Raw genomic sequence first — 25289 nt, forward strand, 5'->3', positions numbered from 1 at the left:
TATCATTTATCTGGGGACCCCCTGGAACCTCCGCACGGTGGGTGCACCTTGACCCCACGTTGACAGCCAGTGTCCTACAAGAAACAGAAAAGCTTCTGGTTCTCTATACACAATCAAACTTTTAACTCCAGGAGTGCAAATGGGCCTATAACTGTGTGCGTGTGTGTGTGTGCGTGTGCGCAAGACTGAGAGACTCATGTTGACACCATCAATATCACAACAAAGATGTACATGTGGGCTGCATACAAACATACCTGTTTAGAGGTTATTTGAGGACATACAGTATACGCAGCCACAGTGCCACACACTCACATGCATACAGTACAAAGACACTGCACATTAAGTACAGTACTATGTAGATGTGCATATACAAACATGTACATGAGCCCAAGTTGTACTTTGCCGGTGTCACGTGCTGGTGGCAATGGAAGCTCACACAAACACTGCGCGGCCATTTTATTTAGATATGGTATAGATATGCTATTTTTTTTTTTAAAAGAGAATTTGTCACGTTCTGTGTGCAGGGGAAAAACAAACAAACAAACCAAAAAGGAAAAAAAAACGGATGACACTGCGGACAAAAATGAAGGTACAGGAAGTCACTCTTGGCATTCAAATTGTTTAATCTGTATTCAAGATGTGTGTGTGCGTGTGTGGGTGTGTGTGTGTGTGTGTGTGTGTGTGTGTGCTGCGTGCGTGTGTGCGTTGCTGCTGCTGCTCAGCATACAGCCTCCATGGACGGCCAGCAGAGAGGAGCAATTTTGTCATCCTCACGTGGTCCAGTCCCACATGGGGTTCGCTTGGTTGAGTCACCAGGAGCAGCAGCAGCAGCAAGGCGACCGCCAGCCTGACACCACTAATCTGTTTTCATATAAATTAAGAGATGCTACGAGACCAAGCAATGAATAGCAAGCAACTCCCCCCCCTCCCCCCCCACACCCACACACACCACCGGCTCTCTCTCCGCTCTCATCGCTCCTTCTTTCGAATGTCAAACATTGTTATAGTTTTCCTTCATCTCACTCTTCTTCATCTGCATATCTCTCTCTCTCTCTGGAGCCATCATGGACGTGTTGGTCCACACCCCATAAATAATAGGAGCCGTTTGGACATCACTACTGTGCCAAGAGCGTATGTGCGTGCGTGCGTGCACCTGTCACATCACGACACAGATTTGTGACACAACGTCACGTTCAAAAGCGGTTATTGTCGGCCGGGAGTAAAGTATACATTTAGACTTAAGTGTGAGAGAGAGAGAGAGACGGAAAGATGGAAGGATGGGAATATGGGTTCCTTTCCTCATGCTAAATCCCATGGGATGCATCATCCTTCCGGCTTACAGGCTCATGCCTCCAGGGACTTGCGGTTGTGTGTGTGTGTGTGTGTGTGTGTGTGTGTGTGTGTGTGTGTGTGTGTGTGTGTGTGTGTGTTCTGAAGCTCAAGATGCTCAGTCAAGTCTCAGTGTGTAATGACTGTGTGTGTGTTCGTGCGCATCGCCTGTGTTCCTGCCTGCGTGCGTGCGTGTATGTGCGTACGGTGCTGTTGCTATCTAGCAAACTGTGAGGCAGGTGAGCGCCTATCAATAATTAATTACTCGGTGATTCATCATCTGCGGTGCTCAAACCTGCTTGGCATCAAAGGTTACAGCTAGCTATAGAGCACTCAATACGCATACCCATGTTGCATGTGCACACACACACACACACACACACACACACACACACACACACACACACACACACACACACACACACACACACACACACACACACACACACACACACACACACACACACACACACACATCCTATAGGTAATGGCTACTCAACATTTCTCTGCATTGCTGTACACAGTAAAATTCCTCAGTGTTAAACTTACATTAACACTATAGTCCACATAATATGGATGATAATTGTGCCCGCATGCGCACACGCACATACACGCACACAGACACACACACACACACACACACACACACACACACACACACACACACACACACACACACACACACACACACACACACACACACACACACACACACACACACACACACACGTCCAATCATTGTCATTACATCAGCAGCCTGATTTTGTTCAACATCAACTATGACTAAGGAAACATCAGTCCCATCTCTAATCAGTTTGATCAGTTATTTTACGACCAACGTTTCAGTCTGTCTGTCTCACTGATTTACACACTTAAGACACAACATGGACTAGGACTTAATGGACGGAAAGGATGGAATGACACAGTAAAACACTGCATGTCATGAAGTCATAAATAAAATCCCTGCTGCTGCCTGCGTGATTTAAGCCTGCATAAAACCAGCCCAATCCGTTGGCTGTCACGTCTTACTCTGTGCTATGACGCGCTATGGGGTCAGTTCAACCTTCCGTGTATATAATTTAGATATAGAAGTATAATCAAGTGAATGGCAGAAAAACCTGTGCGTGTGCAGTGCACCTATAAGTACGCACATAGGGGTGTGGCCATATGGTGATAAATTCCACGATATGCATGCGACGATGCATTTTTAGAGATATCGTGTATTATTGCGACTGAAGGCCGCAGATAACTATGAAACCATGCGTTTTTGTCACGTCAGTCACGTCACATCACTCAATCTGTCACTGACAATCGTACTCACAATATTGTCCCAGGTCTTGTGACATCACTATGACATCATCAGGGACGATATTAAAACCCCCATACATGGGGAAAGCCCATATATTGTGCCCAGGTCTCGTGACATCACTATGACATCATCATCCCCATACAAAGTTATTTGTGCAGCCGGCGAAAACTAGAGTTCTCAACAGGCCCGAAAATTAAGGCCCGGCCCTACCTGGGCCCTCATCAAACTAGGTCTGGAATAAACGAAGGAAAATGATCGATGACATCACCAAAGCGGAAGGAAAGCGTTGCCTGGTGACGATGATGCCAAGAGCCAGTAAAAATGATTTTTATACATTATAAACTCTTATCTCGTCCAATCTCGTCCTTAGCAGGGATGGCGTTAATTTATACTTCTGTAGAAGGACGGTTTTGTTCGACAAACATAATAAGTATTTTGATATAAATGGTCTGCTACTGTTTGTTTCTTTTAGTTTTTGTTACCTCAAAGTAACGTGACAAATATATAACCATAGAAACCAACGTGAAAATGAATCGTGATAATATCGTGGATCGTTATACTGCTTGAAAAAGAATGGTGATATTATATTTCATCCATATCGCTCACACGTCACTCGTGGCACGTGCATGCGTGCACGTGCCAGTGTTGATTTCGTCGACTGACGAAAATTTTCCGTAGACTACCAATTTTGCACTGACGAAAACTAAATTAAAACTAAAGCTATGGTGACTAAAACTAAGACTAAATATATTGACAAGAGAGATCCTGTATGAGTAACAGACACAAGTCATTTTACACTTGGTTGCATCCTGAAAATAGACGATCTTGTTGTGAGCTTGTAGATCGGCTATTTTCAGCACGTGTAAAATCAGCCATTATGACGGCATCAAGGCCTGCCAAAACTCATTTTAGTCGACTAAATCAACTGTAGATTTAGTCGACTAAAATCTTATCACATGTAGTCGACTGAAACTGGACTATAACGCTAAAACATTCCAGGTGACTAAAACTAAATGCAAACTATTCAAAAGACTACGACTACATTTTAAATCAAAATTTGCTGTCAAAATCAAGGCTGTGTGTGCACGTGCGTGCGTGCCCTGGGAAGCCAGTCGGAGGGACAGGTGAGTCATTCTGTATCAGAGAAACGGAACACATAGCACTGCAGCACTCTACATCACGACACAGACCGAGAGGGAGAGTGCGTGTGTGTGTGTGTGTGTGTGTGTGTGTGTGTGTGTGTGTGTGTGTGTGTGTGTGTGTGTGTGTGTGTGTGTGTGTGTGTGTGTGTGTGTGTGCGCGTGCAGGCGTGCGTGGCCACGGGTGAGAGCGAGAGAGGGGGGGGGGGCAGAAACAGAGAGAGGGTGGAGAAAGAGGAGAGACACGAAGTGAGAGAGGAGGACAGGGAGTCATATGGACAAAAAAGGAGTGGAAGAAAATGTTGAGAGAGAGAGAGAGAGAGAGAGAGAGAAAGAGAGAGAGAGAGATGAGGAGGAGAGAAATAGTGAAGGAAAAATAGGAGGGGTTCATAATATACGAGCATGGACATAACGAATGGCATTATTACACAATACAAGATTTCTCCATTTCAACACTTGCAGAGTCCACCAGCTTTTACTGGGTAGGCCTGGCTGGTGGAGTGGGTGGGTGGGTGGGTCTGTCTGTCTGTCTGTCTGTCTGTCTGTCTGTCTGTCTGTCTGTCTGTCTGTCTGTCTGTCTGTCTGTCTGCCTGTCTGCCTGTCTGCATGCCTGCCTGCCTGCCTGCCTGCCTGCAGACGTAGTAGTATAATTGGCACATTTGGCAGGTCAGTCTCTAAATCATTGGCTCCCAAACTTTTTAGCTTGTGACCCAAAAAGAGAAATTAGATGATGATTGCCCGGAACTCTCCAACGACTGAAGCACTGACTGAGCAGATCTACAAAGCGCACTACTTCTTAACCCATGCCATTCAGGACGGGAACCCGGGGAATGTGGTGCAAATCTTTGAATATATATTTTCTTTCAGAACGAACGGGGTGGGAACAACCCCTGGAACAACACATTTTCAGATGGGGGTCGGCGGCCAATTTCATATATTTTTGGGGGTCCTTGATATGTAAAAGGAACCACCGCTCATCCGAGTATATATCCTTGATATGAAAATGTTTGAGAACGACTGACAGAAACATGGGTTTTTCAGAAAACTGTCAGGATTTGTAGAATCGTCCTCAGGTCTAAATGGGTAAATTTGTTTTCTAATCTATGGAATTTCTTTGATTTTTCTTTGAAATGAAATGAAAGTACTGTTGGAACAATATACTTTTTTGTTTGTTTAAAAAAATAATAATAATAAAGGAACCCATAAAAATGTTGGCCGTGACCCACAAATGGGTCATGAGCCAGTGTTTGGGAAACACAGTGTTCTAAATGTAGTCAGTGAGACTGCATGACTTCCGCTGGTAATGTCACAGCTGAGCTGACGACCAACGTGTGTGTCCTCTAAGCTAGAGGACGGACACACACACACACACACACACACACACACACACTTTAGCTCTCAAAATCTTCAACAAGACGCATTACAAACCAATTATCTGAGAAAATAGCCGAAAAGAAAATGTCGATTACGGAGAATCACTGAAACACTGAAAGCGGCAACAGGACACAAAGCATGTGTACTACTGCACTAATTGATCAATATTATCAATATATATATATTTCAAGAGTTACAGACACTTTAATGCATTGAGGGCTTGCTGATAAATGTCTACATTAGCTGGATTAGACTAAATCGGAACACACACTGTGTCTCTCTCTCTCTCTCTGAGACAGAGAGAGCTGTCAGCAGTAACACAGAATCTAGATATGGCTTGTGTCCCGTTATAGAAGTCCAGATTATTGGTTAAGGCTAAGGTCCGATAGTCGTCCGTGCTGCAAATAGCCCCTTGTACACCTGCTATTTTGGTGTGGTGGGACATCATGGTACAAATTAGGCATAAGTAAGGTCTTATACTTGATCTCTCTGGCTGGGCCAATCCTCTTGACTGGCACAAAACACCGGCCAGGCCTTGCTAGACCTCAACCAAGTGATCAAAATAAAATTACAAAAATAAGTAAAATCATCATATTATTATTTGCCTAAAGTCAAGACTCGTGCAGTCACAGTGGAGACTGAACTTGTGACTCGTCACCTCTGTTTTGGGAACATGTTTGCTATAAAATAGTATAAATCCAACCATGGTGTCCATTTTGGAGTGACAAGTTTTTGGGTAGTTGTGTGTGTGTTGTTGTTACCCTACCCAAAATCCCTGGTGTTATTTATGTGGTTGTATGTAGGTTGTGTTTTACTCAAATACTACTGTGGTGTACAACATATGTTGCTACAATCATGCAAGACCGTATAGACTGCACGTTTCAAATATGATCTTTCGTAGGATTAGTATCTGTGGGTTAACTAATTATGACTCTGCTCTTTACTATTGCATGAGTTGCAGACAGTGCTGGTGATCTTGGAAGCTTGCGAGTGCTGCGAATGCACTCCAGTTCTTTTGCACAAGAGGAGCATATGATCAGCAACTAGAATAATAACTAGTAAATGCTAGTGTGTTATTATTACGGTGTGCATGTGTCATGTTTACGACACAACACAAATCTGTGCTTTGACGACAAGGTGATGTATTGACACCGCAAACACTCATCTCTGCTGGTGGTAACGTTTGGAAAAGTTGAGGAAGACCGTTTGGATAGATAGGCCCCTGGGGCTGACATGAGAGCTCTTAAAATAAAGGCACTGACTGCAGTTTACAATACATACAGTTGTATTGTTTGATAAATATTGGGGGATATGCGACTCCCCAGCCTTATACATGATGACGCAAGCATCCATCCACACATTCATGTAGAAAATGACATCGTTTCGGGTTCTGTAGGCTATTTACAGTCAAAGTGCAGCAGCGCCACTGAAGAGCAACCAGGGGATTGAGAGAGAGAGGCAGCTCAGTCACATGATGCCTCCCAGAAAGGGAGGGCTGCTGTCACTAGCCTACGTCATGCCCCCTCCCCTCCCACTACTACGCAGAGCAGGCACATGACTGCAGCAATAACCCCAGTCACGAGGACAGAGTACTAGTATTACAATGACCAGAGAGAGAGAGAGAGAGAGAGAGAGAAAGAGAGAGAGAGAGAGAGAGAGAGAGAACCACAGACCAAAACCTAATCGCCCTTGTGTAAATGTTAGCGTATTGTGTCGTTTGTAAAATAGATAACCTATATGCAATTAAATTATGGTGCTGTACCTTACATGTAGAAAGTGGGAAACACGTGTGGGGGGGGGAAACAAAGAAAAAGAAACAGCCAGGAATGTCAACTTCTTCTTTTCTCTTTTTGTTTGTTTTGTGTGTGCGTGTATTAATTCAATGGACCAAACAATACATAAAGCACAATTGACGTGGCATTTCACAGCTTTTGCATGATTAATTGTCGCTTAATTGCCCTGCTATTAAAGGGCAAAATAAATCCAGCATCATGATGCATGCACGGAAGGAAACTGTGTGTGAAATCATGACTGGTGTTGTTTGTGGCAGACTGCAGTTGAGGCATCATTTCACAATGATAGTATAGCCTACTGTCTATATGTGTTGATGATTGAACATGACAGTTTATCTTTGAATGTGGTGCACGTGACTGCTGGGAATATTAATAGCCCACAGGATGGATAACACATGCGCGCGCACACACACACACACACACACACGCGTCAAATAACCTGCTTAGATCCGATGTGACGTCCCTGAGATTTGAGAATCGAGCATTATTATCACAAAACGTAATCCTGTCATTGATATGAAAAACACAAATGACCAAATAAAATGAATATTCGATTTTTTTAAAGTATAATTATTATGAATCTATCAGATTATGATCGAACAGCCAATCCGCGCGCATTCTGGCATAATAATCAGAGAATCAGAAGTCCAGTCACTCGATCGTGCCTGTGTGTGTAGCACGTTACAGTTAAACTGTCAATGTATATAGGCTAGCCTACTGTATGCAAATATGCATATGTTTTGTAACGACCAACCATATGCAGAGTCGCGCAAAACGATTGTGCGAAGAAGCAAAAAAAGAAAAAACCCGGGCAAAACATTGACACGTTTTCATGAGAGAGAGAGAGAGAGAGAGAGAGAGAGAGAGAGAGAGAGAGAGAGAGAGAGAGAGAGAGAGAGAGAGAGAGACACTGAGTGTGAGTGTGTCTGTTCACCAATATCTGATCAAGGACACGTTATTCAACTTTGCACCGAGAGAGAGAGGTAGAGAGAGAGAGGGGGGGGGGGGGGGGGGGGGGGTAGAGAGAGAGAGAGAGGGAGAGACACGCACCATGCGGACTGCAAACATCATGTAATAAACATGTATTTATTATTTATGCAATAATGTCTCTGATGAGCCGCCCGTCAATTTCACTTATTTATTTAGTGGGCAAAAAAAATATCGGCAGATGAAGGAGTAAAAATGCTGATCATTATTAAACCCATATAGTTATTTAGGCTTGCTACAAACATGAGTTTTTGGGGGGAATATGAATATGTATAGGCCTATTGTATAATGGTTCGTTAAGATCCCCCAAAAATACGCACTATCAACAGCAGCATATGAATCGATCTCAACTCATTGAACTCAACCTTGCACTTCTGACTTGCGCAATTTCAAGTCAGGAAGACAGACACGCTCACACACACGCACGCCGTGTGAGTGTCAGTCAGACATTAATACAACAATATAGCAATCATAGCCTTAAGATTTAGACTCCCGACCCGTAGATGTATTTGATCGATTCTGACGATGTCAGAATCTGACGTTGTCAGAATCGATCAAATACGATCTACGAGTCTAAATCTTCAAGGCTAACAGCGATCAATGCTTCCCGACGGCTTCAAGTTCACACAATAATTCCACATGTTGTGATGTTCACTATACTGTCTGCCACTTGTCCCACGTGTCAAGATCGAAGGACATTTCCCGATACAAAATAACTTAAGTTACACGAATGCGTCAAAAAGTTTCCCAAAGACCCTCCTCTGCTCTGCATACTAAACAAGTTCCCTTGAAAAAAACCCGACGGAATGTGCTAGAATTGTGGGTTTTATTTCAGCGCATATCGTTACCATACGGATTCATGACATTTCCTCCAAAAAAAGAGTCCACGTGAAACCCAGACGTCAAGCAAGCCACACACACAAACACACGCACGCACACGCACACACACACACACACACACACACGCACACACACACACACGCACACACACACACACACACACACACACGCGCGCGCACACACGCACACGCACACGCCACGCACACACACACACACGCACACACACACACACACACACACACACACACTCACGCACGCACGCACACGCCAGGCAAACGCCGGCTCAAGCGACTCGCCTTGGAGATGCTGCTGCATGACAGCCACACACACACCTCAACATTTTACCGTTTAATGCACACACGGCAACATGCAAGAATAACCGATCAGCTGTCCGAGAACGACGGGGTGCAAATAAATAAATCCCTACCTGGCTGCCGGAGTTTTCTGTCAGGTAATTGAAGACGAAGGAAGAGAGTTCCTCATCTAATAGTGAAGCGCAGTCCGCCATCTTCTACGTGAATGAGAGCGGAGCAGCCAGAGAGAGCCGAGTAATAGGAGGGAGGGAGGGAGGAGGGAGGAGGGAACGGTAGGGTGAGCCACGCGTCGGCGTTCGTCGTTGCTGCGCCCGCTGGCCTAGTGAGGGCGCTCCCATGCACATGTCATCATCATGGCCCCTAATGATGCAAACAAACACAACAGACATGTGGGTGGGTGGGTGGGGGGGGGGACACGACCTGACTGGCACCAGATTCTACAAAATGTCTTCTAAATTCTAACAGTTTTCTGAAAAACACATGTTTCTATGTCAGTGGTTCTCAAATAATTCATCCCAAGGACCCCAAAAATTATATGTAATTGGCCACCGACCCCTATCTGAAAATAATATTGCAAAAGCAAAGATTTGAGTTAAAAATGTTCGTGAAAGAATATATATTCAAAGATTTGTGACACTTTTTCAAGATATTGATGATGACGACGACGACAACAAGTAACAACACATCTTGCCTGCCCAACATGTAATTCCTGGAAACGCCATGGCTATGAGCTTGTAGATCTGCTGTCTATAGCTATAATAACATATTGGTCATTTTTACACTTTATTAATTTTACACTCAGTGTTAGGGATTCTAGGGAACTCTGGACGATCCAAAAGCAGCTGCAACAGCTTGGCACCTCATGCTGGTCAACCAACCTAGACACATTTTGCTGTGGGATGGAATCCCATTCCTCAACCAGGTTTTGTTGCAAGTCATCCAACATGGTTCTGTTGGTCACTCTAGCACGTACAGCACACCCAAGCTGATCCCACAAGTGTTCAAATGAGTTGAGGTCTGGACTCACGGCAGGCCATTCCATCCTCTCCACTCCAAAATTCTGGAGTGGAGAGGATGGATTCTACTCTGTTGTGATGATCCTGGCTCTGTGGGGGAGAGCGTTGTCATCCTGGAGGATGGCGTTAGGTCCCAGATTCTAAAGATATATGGGATCGCAGCTGGCTCCAGAATCTCATCCCGATAACTCACTGCATTGATATTGCCTTCAATGATGACAACTTCAAGTTCTGTCTTGCCTGTGAGAGAGATACTGCCCCATACCATGCCAAGCTGTTGTGGCTGCGTATGGATCTTGCTCCCGCTAACGAGTTCCCTAACACTGAGGCCCCTTTTTCACCGGTTGGTTCCCAATGGGAACCGGTTCAGTTCTTTTTGGTTCTTAGCCCATGAGCCAGAGCTCCAAAATTGGAACGTTAATTATGAATTGAGTGGGCAAAACCATACCTCGTCGATCGTTGCGGAATGGCAGAAGGTACCCTGACCCACCTCTTCTGGACATGCCCAAAATTATATACATTTTGGTGTGATATATTTAAATGGTTTTCAGATGTTTATGGTTGTGTGTTTGAACCTGACCCAGAGACCGCACTTTTTGGTTCTTCTCAAATACTGTCAAATCACAATGTTTCTGTACAAAATACAATGATGTATGGTATGGTAATTGCAAAAAAAGTGATTCTAAGACTCTGGAAATCAGATGAAGTACCTCATTTCAAGACCTGGTTAACAGAACTTACTTGTATACTACATATGGAGAAAATTCGTTATGACATGATGGACAATTCAAATAAGTTTTATGTTATATGGCAGCCATTTCTAGATCACCTTGCTCAAATGTCACATTGAACCTCAGCATTTGTATGTCCTCCACTCTTTACACAATCTAGCAGCGTAATTTATTGTAATGTAATGAAATCATGCCCTGTTCTTTTCTTTTTTTTCTTTTTTTGTCTTGTCTTCTTTTCTTTTATTATTTATCTGTCTGTCCTATTTTGAAGAAACTTAAAGGTATATTCAGTGATTTGACTTAATTCAAATATCACTTGTTTTTTCTTTTTTTCTGGATAATCCTCCCTACTATAGAGTGTGCTGACCATATAAGGAGCTCCTCCCTGTCCCCAGTGAGCCCCTGGGGTCAAAAAACCCTAGTTTCAGTTTTGGTGGCGGGTGGCAAAAGCCTTCATCCAATCAGGATGAGAGGTGCCTTCCTCCGATCATGATCGAGTGGGGGCGGGCCTTGGTGCACATGCTGTTGGCCTGTTGCACCTCCCCCCACTGTAGAGCGTGCATGTGCACATTTTGTTACCGGGGCGGACTGGGTGGTTTTCCAAATCACTCAAATCACTGAATGCTCCTTTAATAAAAATATTAAAACATCACATAGATTGTTATCACCAAAAATAGTCTATGAACAGGTTGAAAAGTATCTTGCCACTAATAAATTAATGTACGAGTTCCAATCTGGTTTCAGAACATCCCACTCCACTGACACATGCCTCCTCAATTTGAGCGACCACATCAAACACGAGGTGGATGCTGGCAAATACTGCGGCATGGTCATGCTGGACCTCCAAAAGGCTTTTGACACCGTGAACCACTCCATACTGGTTAACAAGCTAAAAGCAATTGGTTTTGATAGCACATCAGTGAGCTGGATGCAATCCTACCTGGAGGGGAGAGAACAAAATGGTGGAGGTGAACGGAACACTGTCCCCCCCCCCCCTCCCAGTGAGCTGTGGCGTTCCACAAGGAAGCATACTAGGGCCTTTACTGTTCCTAATATATGTAAACGACATGACATCAGCTTGTGACTGCAACTTGTTCCTGTTCGCAGATGACTCAGCACTGGTCTCGAATAGGAACAAACTGCAGGTTGAAAAGACCCTCAGCTCTGAACTCGGTAGAATCTGCACCTGGCTCGCTGATAACAAACTATCCTTACACCTGGGAAAAACTGAATCCATTCTCTTCGGATCAAATAGTAATCTCAGAAAGGCAGATGGCTTCTTGGTTAGAGTGGGTGACAATATTATCACACGAAAAGATGAAATTACCTACCTAGGTTCCATCCTGGAGGCTAATCTTTCCGGTGATAAAATGGCCACCAACGTAATCAAAAAAGTCAATCAAAGAACAAGATTCCTTTACAGGATCTCCTCACTGGTCAACAAAAACACCTTGAAGACCTTAACAGGAGCCCTCATACAAGGTTTCTTCGACTATGCAAGCACCTCTTGGTACCACAGCACCCCAAAGGCCCTTAAAACAAGGCTCCAGACCTCCCAAAACAAACTGGTCAGGCTCCTACTTGGCCTCACCCCCCGAACCCACCTCACCCATGCCCACTTTGACAGGCTGGAATGGCTTAGGGTCGACGACAGAGTACAGCATCTTGCAATGGGTCTGGTCCACAAGATTCGATACACCACCAAGATACCCATGTACCTGTCTAAATACTTCCTTAATGTTAACAAAGTCCACACCCACAACACCAGAGTGAGTGCAACAAACCATGTACAACCCAGATTCGGCACAAACAAGGGACTAAATTATTTTCGCTCCTATGCCACCAAAATGTGGAACGCCCTACCAACATTAAGATCATTAAGATATGTGAATCCCTTGACTCCTTCAAAACCGCTCTCAAAGGGCACCTACGGACGGCTGCAATTCGAAACTGGCCCCCGTAAAATCGGAATCCCCCCCCACCCCTTTTCCCCTCACTGTATATGTTTCTTTTCCCTTTTTACCTCCTTTATGATGAATTCCCGTTCTGTTCTTTGGCTATATAGAAGTGTCTATTTGTACGTCTCTAAATGTTTTGATGAATTGAACAAGGTGGACCCTCTTGTAAACAAGTGTAATGGTTTATTGGGTCGTCCACTCACAGTCAACAGTCTTTGTATTGAGTTGTGCTTGAAATGTACTGTAATTCTGCAAACTGTTAATAAATATTTCAATCAATCAATCAATGACACTTTTTGTTTGACAGTTTAATGTTTGTCTTTAGTTCAATGTTTGTTTTGTAAACGCATTGACAATGAAGGGAACATTTACGTCATAATGTGTCATTTACAATATTGTCTCTTTATTGTTAATGGCGTTTAATGTTTCTGTTTGCACCGTTTGTTTTACATCACCATTACATCACCTAATCAACATGAGTTAGACTTTAATATATTAGCGACCCTCACTTCACACGAGTGTGATTTTTAAATATGCAAATGAGGCAGTATGTATAGGAAAATATGCTAAATAATAGAAGATATGAAAAAGCTACTACTGTGGAAGGGTTATCATGTAGCGGAAGCCTATTCATTTACTTGTATTGATCCTATAAACAAACTTGCCATTTTGGTACATTTTTTGGAGGCGCTACCCACACGTTTAGCTGTGTTGCTCATTTCACAAATGCCCGATCCTTGCACTTGCACTTGCACACACACACACACACACACACACACACACACACACACACACACACACACACACACACACAGTGGGTATAGTAAGTACATTTACTTAAGTACTGTATAAGTACAATTTTGAGGAATTTCTACTATACTTGAGTATAGTCTATTTTCAGTACTTTTACTTCTACTCCAGGTAAATATTGTACTTTTACTCCACTACAATTATTTGACAACTTTTAGTTACTAATTACTTTGTACATTTTGAGTACAAGAACACACAAAACATACATTAACCTTCAGCCCTGTATACATTTCGGCCATTTGAAAATAGCAGATCTACAATGCGATGCATTGTGAGCTTGTAGATCTGCTATTTTCAAAAGAATTTTCCTACATTTGAAAACTTGAAATGGGGCATTCTGCACAACAGGTAGCCTATACTTTTACTTTTGGTACTTTAAGTACATGTTGATGCCAATACTTTTATACTTTCACTATACTACAAGTATAGGCTACTTTTTGAATTTCAGACTTTTACTTGTAACGAAGTATAGTTCTACATTGCAGTATTATTGATACTTTTTCTAAAAAATAAATAAAAACATGAGGTCGAACATGCGCTGCTCCCGTGCTTGCGGTATAGGGTTAAGGTTTGATAGGTTGTCGGTCTAATGACAGGCGGACCAATAGTATGTCTAAACTAAAGCCTGTACCGCTTTTTCCAGCATTGGTTAAATAATAATGAATTGCATTTTTATAGCACTTTTCCAAGTGCTCAAAGTGCTTTACAATGGTTCATTCATTAATACATTGGGAGGTGAAGCGTCCTCACTTCCCACATTCACACACCAATGATGGCAAGCTCACACCGACCAACTCATTGGAGGCAATGTAGGGTTCAGTGTCTTTCCCAAGGACACTTCGATATGTGGATAGGAGGAGCCGGGATCCGAACCGCCGACCCAGGGATCATTGGACGACCTGCTCTACCTCCTGAGCCACAGCCGCCCAAATAAGACAAACAGATCTGTGCTGTGGTGTTTTATTGTGTTTTTTTGCAGGCTTGACGCAGCCGAAGCTGCTAACATTGAGATGCATCACACAGACTCCACTGTGGGAGTGCTGAGAAGAGGCCATGGTGAGCCTTCTGTGGAAATGACTCAGTGACTTCCATAGAAAAACATATATAGGTCTATCGGTATAGCCTATCTATCTATATACAGTATACACCCCCCCCATCGAACAAAATAGCATTTTATTAACTGCAATATTATAATAATGAAACGGATATCTGCAGAAATGTTATAAAACTCAATACTTCTGCAGGTCAGCAGCAACACATGATCATCAGTCATCGCTGCATTGCAGCAGTACAGAGTCTGTATGTGTGTGTGTGTGTGTGTGTGTGTGTGTGTGTGTGTGTGTGTGTGCGCGTGCGTGCGTGCGTGTGAGAGAGGGAGAGTGAGAGGTACAAAAATGAGCAAGTGTGTATTGAAGGGATTGAGAGAAAGCGTGCGTGAGTATGTTACTTCTCTGTCTTTGCCAACCTTGAGCATGGTGATAACACAGCAGCCACACACCTTCTGTCTGTCCTCTTCTCTCCCTCTGTCACTGCTGATGGGAATTAGATAAGTGGCCACAGTATAGGCCAGTCAATCTAAGGTTTGACCCAAAGGAAATTGCAATAGTAAACGTTCAAGATTTTTTATTATTTAATTTAATTTGACATGTCACATGCTACTTAAAGCATAATGACATTTTGGATTAAGGTGTAGAAGGAAAAAGGAGGGTGGCCTAGGATAAACCATTGGGGGACTCCGGTCAACAAAATATATAGGGTTTAAGTGGGTTTAAGGGTTTAAGTGGTTAAGAAGACACATCCGTGGCTTCAGCAGCCAGCGCTATACACTACCTGCAACCGAACCAAAAAACAAACTTTGCTGCTAAACTGGCAGGTCAAGTTGCTGCATGTGGCTGCTTGCAGTGGCATTGATGAAGTGCAAGCCTTAGAAGGTGACACTCCAATCATATCCATTTGTTAAATGTGCTATGATGCAGCCAAAAACAATTCTGCACCCAAGGCTTGGTTAGCTTCAGTGCCAATGCTAGCTGAGAGCCTCAGGTGTATGTGTCTAGCGATCATGTGTCTTTTAGTGCCTTCGCGGAAATTCATTCAAGTTCATCTGGTTTCCTCCTCCAGGGTGCCATTATGTCTAACTCCTTAAATGACCACTTCACCACTTTTCAACCTATCTTCATATAATACTAATAATCATGATAAAATGGCACAATTCTTTTCTACTCAGTCTGTGTCTCATAGGAGAGCTGTGGGCAGTTCACCAGTGAATCCAAGCTAATAGAAACTGCAGGCTTTCTAGTCCTGAAAAGTTGCAATGCGAAAAAGGAAGCCATCGTTCTCATGATAATACAAATCTAAACATCTTTGTAAAAAAATTCTTGTTTAAAAATAATCTGCCTAACGATGATGTAACTGGTGGATGGGTTTCTGAACTGCCCACAGCCCTCCTATGAGACACAGACTGAGTAGATTTTTTTTTTATCATGATTATTATTGAGGACCTATTATATTATATAGTTGAAAAGTGGTGAAGTGGTCCTTTAACAGACAAGAACTGTCCTATAAACTCAGATTGTGTGTCTGACAGTGGTTCCTACATTTTGTTTTGAATGATAATGACTATTTCAAAACATTTTCAAAAAACATTCCCAAAGTAGAAAAAACTTTCATGAAATAAAAACAGAATTCAATGGTTTATTTTTCATGAAATCAATAAAAAGAAAGAAGAAAAAGAAATCCCTAAATTAGAAAACAAATGTTTAAGAAGTAGTGAAAATAGCAGATTCACGCCAATTAATTGTGAGCTTGTAGAACTGCTTGTTTTCACTCCTTTAGAGTCCCTGGGAGACATCATATTTAATTTCTCTTTTGGGTCACAGGCTTCTTTTGTGTTTCCTTGCTTGATGTTCTGTGTAAAACACATCGAATTGCCTAATTGAAAATAAAATGGCCTTGCCTTGCCATATGGAGCTCAAATGCAAGCTTCCTCAGGTCCCACAGGCCCAGCCTGGCAGAGAAATGCACCCAGAGGATCACCCTATTCTAGTTAAATAGGTGATTATCATTAAATGACAACAATACAATATTGCGCACTATAGTAGGCCATTTATGGCCTACTTGTGTGCAACACGCAAGTATAGGCACTCGACAGAGTGCAGTTCTAGTTAAGATATGTTTCAATGTCGGGTTATAACTGGCTGTCGATGGTGACGTAATTAAGATATGTTTCAATGTCGGGAGAATAAAAGGTAATGGCTGTATACATGTATGTAATCTGAAACCTACCTTAATTACGTCACCATCAACAGCCAGTTATAACCCGACATTGAAACATATGTATTTGAAATATATGTTTCAATGTCGGGTTATAACTGGCTGTCGATGGTGATGTAATTACGATATGTTTCAATATTGGTTGGCCGGGTAACGCATGTATGTATACATGTATGTAAGTTGAAAGTACTATACTGTGGTCGGCTGGAAGTATGTATGTATGGTATGTGTGGTAGGCATATACTGGATGTTGATGGTGACGTAATTAGGACATGTTTCAATGTCGGGTTATAACTGGCCGTCGATGGTGAGGTAATTAAGATATGTTTCAATACAACCATCAACAGCCAGTTATAACCCGACATTGAAACATATCTTAATTACGTCACCATCAACATCCAGTCCTACATACCATTCATACAGTACATACGTCCAGCCGACGACAATACTTGCGTGCTCTGCTTGCGCAAGTAATAACTTACACACATTGTCTGACCCTCAGAACATATAGATATGGACACTATTCGCCCATTTTGCTTGCTTTGTGGTAGGGTTGTTTAAGAAATAGTTCAAAATCGCCAGCCATTTTGTTATGCAAATTAGAAGCCTGGGAACCATGCCTGGGATTCAGCACCCTTGAATTAGGTAAAATGGCCTGGTTCCCCACTTTTACCCCCAAATGCCTCTAACAATCACATTTATCACAAATCCCACTGTCTACCCATTTTCAAAACCTCCAGGCAACTGTTATTCAGGATATAGGCCTATTGAAGATACAAAATCAGTTTTGTTTTTGCAATTAGTTGGAGGTCAAATGGCATTATTAGTTATTACATATATCAAAACCCCCTCTGGAGATACCCAGAGCATGGAGATACCCCCCTGAGACAAAAAAGAAGGACCTTTTATTCGGAATCACACAGTGGTAGGATTCACTTCTAGGTGGGTCTATAGAATTCAGAGGTGTGGAACCCTTTTATTTTCACATAAAGGCCCTTCAACAGTATACATATCACGGGAACGGATTTACAGCCACAGCAGCCCTGAAAAAAAACATAAAATGAAAGCAATACAATTTAAACATTGTTAAAACAATGACCGGGTCAAAAACGTCTATATTTCATCGTGATATTTACCGTGGGTGCTCCATATGAAAGTGTTTTCATTCTTCACCCTTAGGGTCCTTGGACAACACATTACCAATGCTGTGATATATGGATGTGCTTAATTCAAGGCAACAAGGCTTGTTGAAATATAGCAGAGGAATCGCATTACTTGCTTGGCCAATACTGTGAATGTCTGCAGAAAACACATCATGTGGAGTGATTAATAGTATATTGGAATTCATTCATTCCCTCTGTCATGTCTCACACACATTCACTCCCCTCACTCAGTCACTTGTTCACGCACGCGTTTCTTCACCTCACTCACTCACTTTACAATTACTATTTACAATTTTGGCATTTAGCAGACTAGGATCATATATAGGTAAAACAAGAACCTAATTAGTCTAAACCAGTGGTCAACCCTTTTTTCATCAAGGACCATTATTTATTCGGCATTTGAGCCACGATTTGATGACATTTAGCCTCTCGGAACCAAAACCAAAGAATATTTTCTTACAGTTGGATACGATTTAGTCCACAATTCCATGCTGGAATTCCATAGGAGAGCGAACAGGCAAATGTTGATCAAAATAACAAGTCTTATACGTTCTCTCTAAATGTGTAGACTTCTTGTAAATTAAGTAATGCAGAGTTTTTAACACTAATCTAACTCAAACAATGAAACCAAATGCACACGGGAGGTCCATTTGGTTTAATTTTACGCTCTAAAGAGTTAACTACAAGGGTCCATTTGGTTACCAACTCCCCATCATTTTTAAACACTATGTAGAGGTCCTTGCTTGTACATTGTGACAGAAAACTGGCTTTTTGTATGAGGCAGTGTTCCTGTCTGTCTTGGATTATGGAGACATAGGGCTCCATTTTCGTCACCCTTATCCCTAAACCTCTTTGCCTTTTTTTTTTTACTATTGTGCAAAACATTTTTGAATAGGTAAAATGGGCAGTCTATGTAGATTGGCTAGTTGAACAATTCAAAAATATATTTCAAAATAGTAAAAAAAAAAAAGGCAAAGAAGTTTAGGGATAAGGGGTTTAGCCCATAATCTATAGACATGCAGCAGCATCCACTCTTACATCCCTAGACTCTGTTTATCCCTCATCGATTCGATTTATTACGGGTGATAGCTATGGTACTCACCATTGTATCTTATATAACAAGGTTGGATGGTCCTCCCTGACAGAGACAAGAACTGCATTGGCACCTGTTCTTGTATAAACGGCGCTGAAGTGGTTCTCCTCCTACCTCTCTGACCGGACTTACCAGGTTTCTTGGAAAGGTTTGCTATCATCCCCCCGCACCCTCCAAACTGGGGTCCCACAGGGATCTGTACTTGGTCCCCTCCTCTTCTCACTGTACACTAAATCCCTTGGCACCATCATCTCTGCTCACAATATATCCTATCACTGCTATGCCGATGACACACAACTGTTTCTATCCTTCCCCCCCTCTGCCACCCAGGTAGAAGAGCGCATCACTGCATGCCTGGCTGACATCTCACAGTGGATGTCTTCCAACCACCTCAAGCTGAACCCAGACAAGACTGAGCTTCTGTTCTTCCCAGCTAAGTCCTGCCCTATGCGGGAGCAAACTATCTCCGTAGACAACGCCCTGGTAAAGTCTGTCCCGACAGCCAGGAACCTTGGTGTTGTCCTGGACAGTCAGCTCTCGTTCAAAACACACATCACAGCTGTCACTAGATCCTGTAGGTTTACACTCTACAACATACGACGAATTAGACCGTTCCTCACCCAGGAGTCAGCCCAGCTCCTAATCCAGACAACAGTCTTGTCAAAACTTGACTATTGTAACTCCCTCCTTACTGGCCTACCGGCATGTGCACTTAAGCCCCTCCAACTGATCCAAAATGCCGCAGCCCGCTTGGTCTTCAACCAGCCAAAATTCTCACACGTCACCCCCCTTCTCCGCTCCCTCCATTGGCTCCCGGTCGCTGCCCGCACAGAATACAAAACTCTGATGCTGGCATTCAAAGCAACCAAAGGCATGGCCCCCCCATATCTCACAAGTATGATCGTACCCTACAAACCCTCCCGCGCACTCAGATCAGCCAACGCAGGGAAGCTGGAGGTACTTTCACTAAAAACGCCGGGACAACGCTCCACACGTCCAAAACTCTTCTCCCTTCTGGCTCCAAAACTATGGAATGCACTTCCCATCACAGTCAGAACTGCAGCCTCACTCCCAATCTTCCGCCGTAGTCTGAAAACCCACCTCTTCAGACTCCACCATGGCCCGTAGCACTTGCCCTAGCCTAGCCCCTTAGATAGCACATTATGTAGACTTAGATAGTATTTTAAACAGACTTATAGCTTGTTACGTAGACAGCTCTAGAATTGCACTTTATGCAGTCATAGCACTTTATAGTACACATGTATAATATATTATATAGTATAGTATGTATAGTTAACATAGATACTCCACTGTTATGTTCTTAGTTTACGCATGATTCATGATAACTACTTCTTATATATGTTTTGTACGCCATGCTTTTGTTATTACTTAATGTAAGTCGCTCTGGATTAAGAGCGTCTGCTAAATGCCTAAATTGTAAATTGTAAATTGTATAAAGCCATGTTTGGAGATTGTCCTAAATACATCTCATCTTTTCTGAAGTGGGACTCTGAGCCCTACCACACCCGGTCAAGTGGTTTCCCCAAATTCAATACATGGAATGACCTGCAAACAACATTGAAACTGATCACATTGGTATCCTTGAGTCGTTTAAAAAACCTTGGTGAGCATACAGATTCCCACAATATGTAACTGTTTTTAGATCGTTTTGAAATTTGTCTTAGCTTTTTATTTGTAAACCTATGTAATTCACATGTATATCTTTTGTTTATCTTTTCATGATCTTCTGATGTTTTTAATCGTTTTTAAATTTGTCTTAGCTTTTTATTTGTAAACCTATGTAATTCACATGTATATCTTTTGTTTATCTTTTCCTGATCTTCTGATGTATTGTGATGTTTTTTTTCTATATGATATTGTATTACTCGACGACACTGAAAATGAGTTTGATTACTCAGTGTAATTTCTATAATAAACAAAACTTTAATGAATTAATTTAGCTGGGGACCACCTGGAACCCCCAAGGACCACTGGTGGTCCCTGGTCCGCTGGTTGAAAACCAGTGGTCTCAACAACATAATATCAAAACAAATATAGCTGCAAGCAGCGATAAGACGGGGCCAAGCTATAAAAATCACACATGTGTGAACTGAGCGGTGCAGGCTGCTTAAAGGGACACTAAATATATATGTTAATGACGTTTAGAAGATTTAGAACACTTTCCTGGAGGTCTTTAGGTGTGTTATATGTGGTTTTAGATATTTTAGATTTTAGCAGTGAGCCCAGTGTCTCTGATTTCATAGACACTGGCCTCACTTACTTCATGGACTACATGTTGTCTCAATAAGACAGCCCTTCCACAAGGAGGAGCAGTGCACCAAAGCATTATGGGAATTGTAGTCCAGGAAGGAAGTGAGCCCAGTGTCCATGACATCAGAGACACTGGTCTCACTGCTCAAATCCAAAATATCTAAAATCACATATTACATTACAACATTAAATTCCCATTGACAATTAATGGAGTGGGCGAGCAAATCGGCTATTTTGTCCTAACACAAACATTAAATGCCATTGACAATGAATGGAGCACCATAAGAGCGCCCCTCACTTCACACGGGTGTGATTTTTTAAGTACATTTTGATACCAGTACTTTTGTACTTTTACTCAAGTACATTTTGAACTCTGGACTTTTACTTGCAATATTGATACTTTTACTTAATTCTTTCTCTGCTGCTAGCAATTAGCATGAATGAAGCTATGCCACCATCCGCGTCCACTTTAAGAGAAGGAGTTTGCCTGCCCCCCATCCCACACACACACACACTCGACACACACACACACACTTTGCTATCATTAGCACAAGAACACACTGTTGACCTGTCGTCAGAAACGTGTACATGTCGGGAGCGATACGGTACAAAGTCACAAATGACATCCGAACTTTGGATGGCAGAATATCCACCAATTAAGGACAGCTCTCCAAAATTCCGACTTAAGGAGGTCTGAAAATCCTGCTTGTAACCTAAGTAAAGACTTCAGATTTAACGTCCCATAGCTGGTGGTGACGGGGCATTGCCATAGCAACCGGATCAATGTTAAAAGCTGCCGTGGGGTTCAACCATTATATACACAGAGTATATGTTGGTAGAAAAAGAGTTTTAATGTGGGTAATTTTTCCCACCACTGGCCCCATGCCATCTATGCTCTTTCCAAATATGGACGTATGGCATCATGACAACATCATACCACGTCATAGCAAAGGTGTATAAAGGCAGAGATAGCAGCTCTCTCAAAGGAGTGTGTGGATGTTTAGTGATCAGGGTGTCCTGGGAGAGTTTTTCCAAAGTGACCAGAAGCAAGGCGGAAGAAGAGCATACTCTTTACTCTTTTAGGCTGTACATATTTCTTAAGGGAAGTCGAGCAGACAAGAGAAGCATGAGGCTATTGTACTTGCTGCTTCTGCTGGTGGCCAGCACTGTGTTTGCTACCAGCAGCGACAAGGAGAATTTTGGTACGGTGATCGGCATTGACCTGGGGACCACCTACTCATGTGTCGGAGTGTTCAAAAACGGCCGCGTCGAGATCATCGCCAACGACCAGGGAAATCGCAACACACCGTCGTACGTGGCCTTCACGCCCGAGGGCGAGCGCCTGATCGGCGACGCGGCCAAGAACCAGCTGACCTCCAACCCAGAGAACACGATCTTCGACGCGAAGCGGTTCATCGGCCAAGTCTGGGGCGATCCCTCCGTGCAGAAGGACATCAAGTACCTGCCCTTCAAGGTTCTCGAGAAGAAGACCAAGCCCCATTTCCAGGTGGAAACCAGCAATGGCCGGACGAAGATCTTCACCCCCGAGGAGATCTCTGCCATGGTGCTGGCCAAGATGAAGGAGACCGCCGAGGCCTACCTCGGGAAGAAGGTGACCCACGCTGTCGTCACCGTGCCCGCCTACTTCAATGACGCACAGCGCCAGGCCACCAAGGACGCCGGCGTCATCGCCGGACTGAACGTCATGAGGATCATCAACGAGCCGACGGCCGCCGCCATCGCCTACGGCCTCGACAAGAAGGACGGCGAGAAGAACATCATGGTGTTCGACCTCGGCGGAGGAACCTTTGACGTGTCCCTGCTCACCATCGACAACGGCGTGTTCGAAGTGGTCGCCACCAGCGGCGACACTCACCTGGGAGGCGAGGACTTTGACCAGGCCGTCATGGAGCACTTCCTCAAGCTCTACCAGAAGAAGACGGGCAAGGACGTGCGCGCGGACAACCGCGCCGTGCAGAAGCTCCGACGGGAGGTTGAGAAGGCCAAGAGGACCCTGTCCTCCCAGCACCAGGCCCGCGTGGAGATCGAGTCCTTCTACGAGGGCGAGGACTTATCCGAGACCCTGACCCGGGCCAAGTTCGAGGAGCTCAACATGGCCATGTTCCGTTCCACAATGAAGCCTGTGCAAAAGGTCTTGAAAGACGCCAAGATGGAGAAGTCGGACATCGACGAGATCGTCCTGGTCGGAGGCTCCACACGGATCCCTAAGATCCAACAGCTGGTGAAGGAGTTCTTCAACGGCAAGGAGCCTTCCAGAAGCATTAACCCCGACGAGGCGGTGGCGTACGGAGCCGCCGTGCAGGCCGGCGTGCTGTCCGGAGAGGAGGACACGGGCGACGTGGTCCTCCTCGACGTCTGCCCGCTGACGATGGGCATCGAGACCGTCGGAGGTGTGATGACCAAGCTGATCCCCAGGAACACCGTGGTGCCCACCAAGAAGTCGCAAACCTTCTCCACCGCCGCCCACAACCAGGCCGTGGTCACGGTCAACGTCTACGAAGGCGAACGCTCCCTGACCAAGGACAACCACCTGCTGGGCAGCTTCGGCCTGAGCGACATCCCGCCGGCGCCTCGCGGCGTGCCCCAGATCGAGGTCACCTTCGAGATTGACGTCAATGGCATCCTGCGTGTCTCGGCCGAGGACAAGGGCACGGGCAACAAGAACAGGATCACCATCACCAACGAGCAGAACCGCCTGACGCCCGAGGACATCAGGCGCATGGTGGACGATGCCGAGCGCTTCGCCGACGAGGATGCCAAGCTGAGGGAGCGCATCGACGCCCGCAACGACCTGGAGAGCTACACCTACACCCTGAGCGCCCAGGTCGCCGACAAGGACAAGCTCGGCGGAAAGCTGTCCGACCAGGACAAGGACGCCGTGGAGAAGGCCGTGGCGGACACGATCAAGTGGATGGAGTCTCACCAGAACGCTGATCTGGACGACTTCCGGGCCCAGAGGAAGGAGCTGGAAGACGTAGTGCAGCCCATCGTCAGAAAGCTTTACGACGGAGCGGCCGGCAGCCAACCCGACAGCGGAGAGGGCGAGCAGGAGAATAATAGTCACTATAATTATGAAAAGGATGAGTTTTAGTATAGCAATCTGTGCCCGGACGGTTAGCTCAACTGTCTGGGCACCTAGGCTGCTGAGCCAGCCTGATGGCGTGTTGCAGGTTAGACTCCCGATCCCGACGGCCTTTGTCAATCTACTTTCAACCTATCAATAAAGGCAGAAAAAGCAAAAAAAATGATCTGGGGGCCCGGGTGGCTGGCGTATAGCCGCCTGAGCACCTAGGGCTAGGCTGTTAATCCAGCCTGATAGCGCGTTGGGGTTTGATCCCCAATCCCCATGGCCTTTTAATCCTTATTTGGAAATTCGTTGGACACTTTTATTTTGCAATATGTGATATTTTTGCAAACTGAGTTTTTATATTGTGCAATGTGTATAGTTACTTGTTTTTTCTCTTGGTGTACAGCACTTTGGTCAGCCTTGGCTGTTTTTAAATGTGCTCTATAAATAAAATTGACCTGTCATCTACTGTTCATCTTATCAATAAAGGCAGAAAAAGTCCCCCAAAATATCAAAAATAAAAAATGTGCAATCTGGGAACCCATGTGTCTGAGCAAATTGGCTATTTTTGTCCTACACAAACATTAAATTCCCATTGACAATGAATGGAGAATTCACATCCTATGTGTGAGGTTTGACCATATATGGAGGAAGGTCCCTGGCGACCAAATATATGCCCATATATGGAGATCCCTGATGACGTCGTGCTGCTGGGACAAATCGGCGCGTGCACGCATCCGCCTGGGTGACGACAGACTGCTGGGCGAGTGCAGCATCGTCTGGGTGACGGCAGACTGCTGGGCA

The 25289-nt window shown here is 44.1% G+C and overlaps 2 protein-coding genes across 2 annotated transcripts in view; one reads left to right on the plus strand and one right to left on the minus strand.

Moving 5' to 3' along the window:
• Positions 1-9279, minus strand: part of ppargc1b (peroxisome proliferator-activated receptor gamma, coactivator 1 beta) — a gene marked incomplete at its 5' end in the record, with an annotated part of 129466 nt that extends 120187 nt beyond the window's left edge. Inside the window, one exon of the mRNA XM_079525629.1 lies at positions 9199-9279. Within this exon, the coding sequence (XP_079381755.1) occupies positions 9199-9279 (81 nt within the window). The remainder of the gene's footprint in view (positions 1-9198) is intronic.
• Positions 9280-22523: 13244 nt separating this feature from the next.
• On the plus strand, positions 22524-24509 carry LOC306927046 (endoplasmic reticulum chaperone BiP-like; the record flags this gene model as incomplete). The annotated part of the gene is made up of 1 exon (XM_079506653.1): positions 22524-24509. The coding sequence occupies one exon, from the start codon at positions 22524-22526 to the stop codon at positions 24507-24509; it is 1986 nt and encodes a 661-aa protein (XP_079362779.1).
• Positions 24510-25289: the final 780 nt, after the last annotated feature.

This window comes from Electrona antarctica (assembly GCF_951216825.1).
Source record: "Electrona antarctica genome assembly, chromosome: 1".
Lineage (NCBI taxonomy): Eukaryota > Metazoa > Chordata > Actinopteri > Myctophiformes > Myctophidae > Electrona > Electrona antarctica.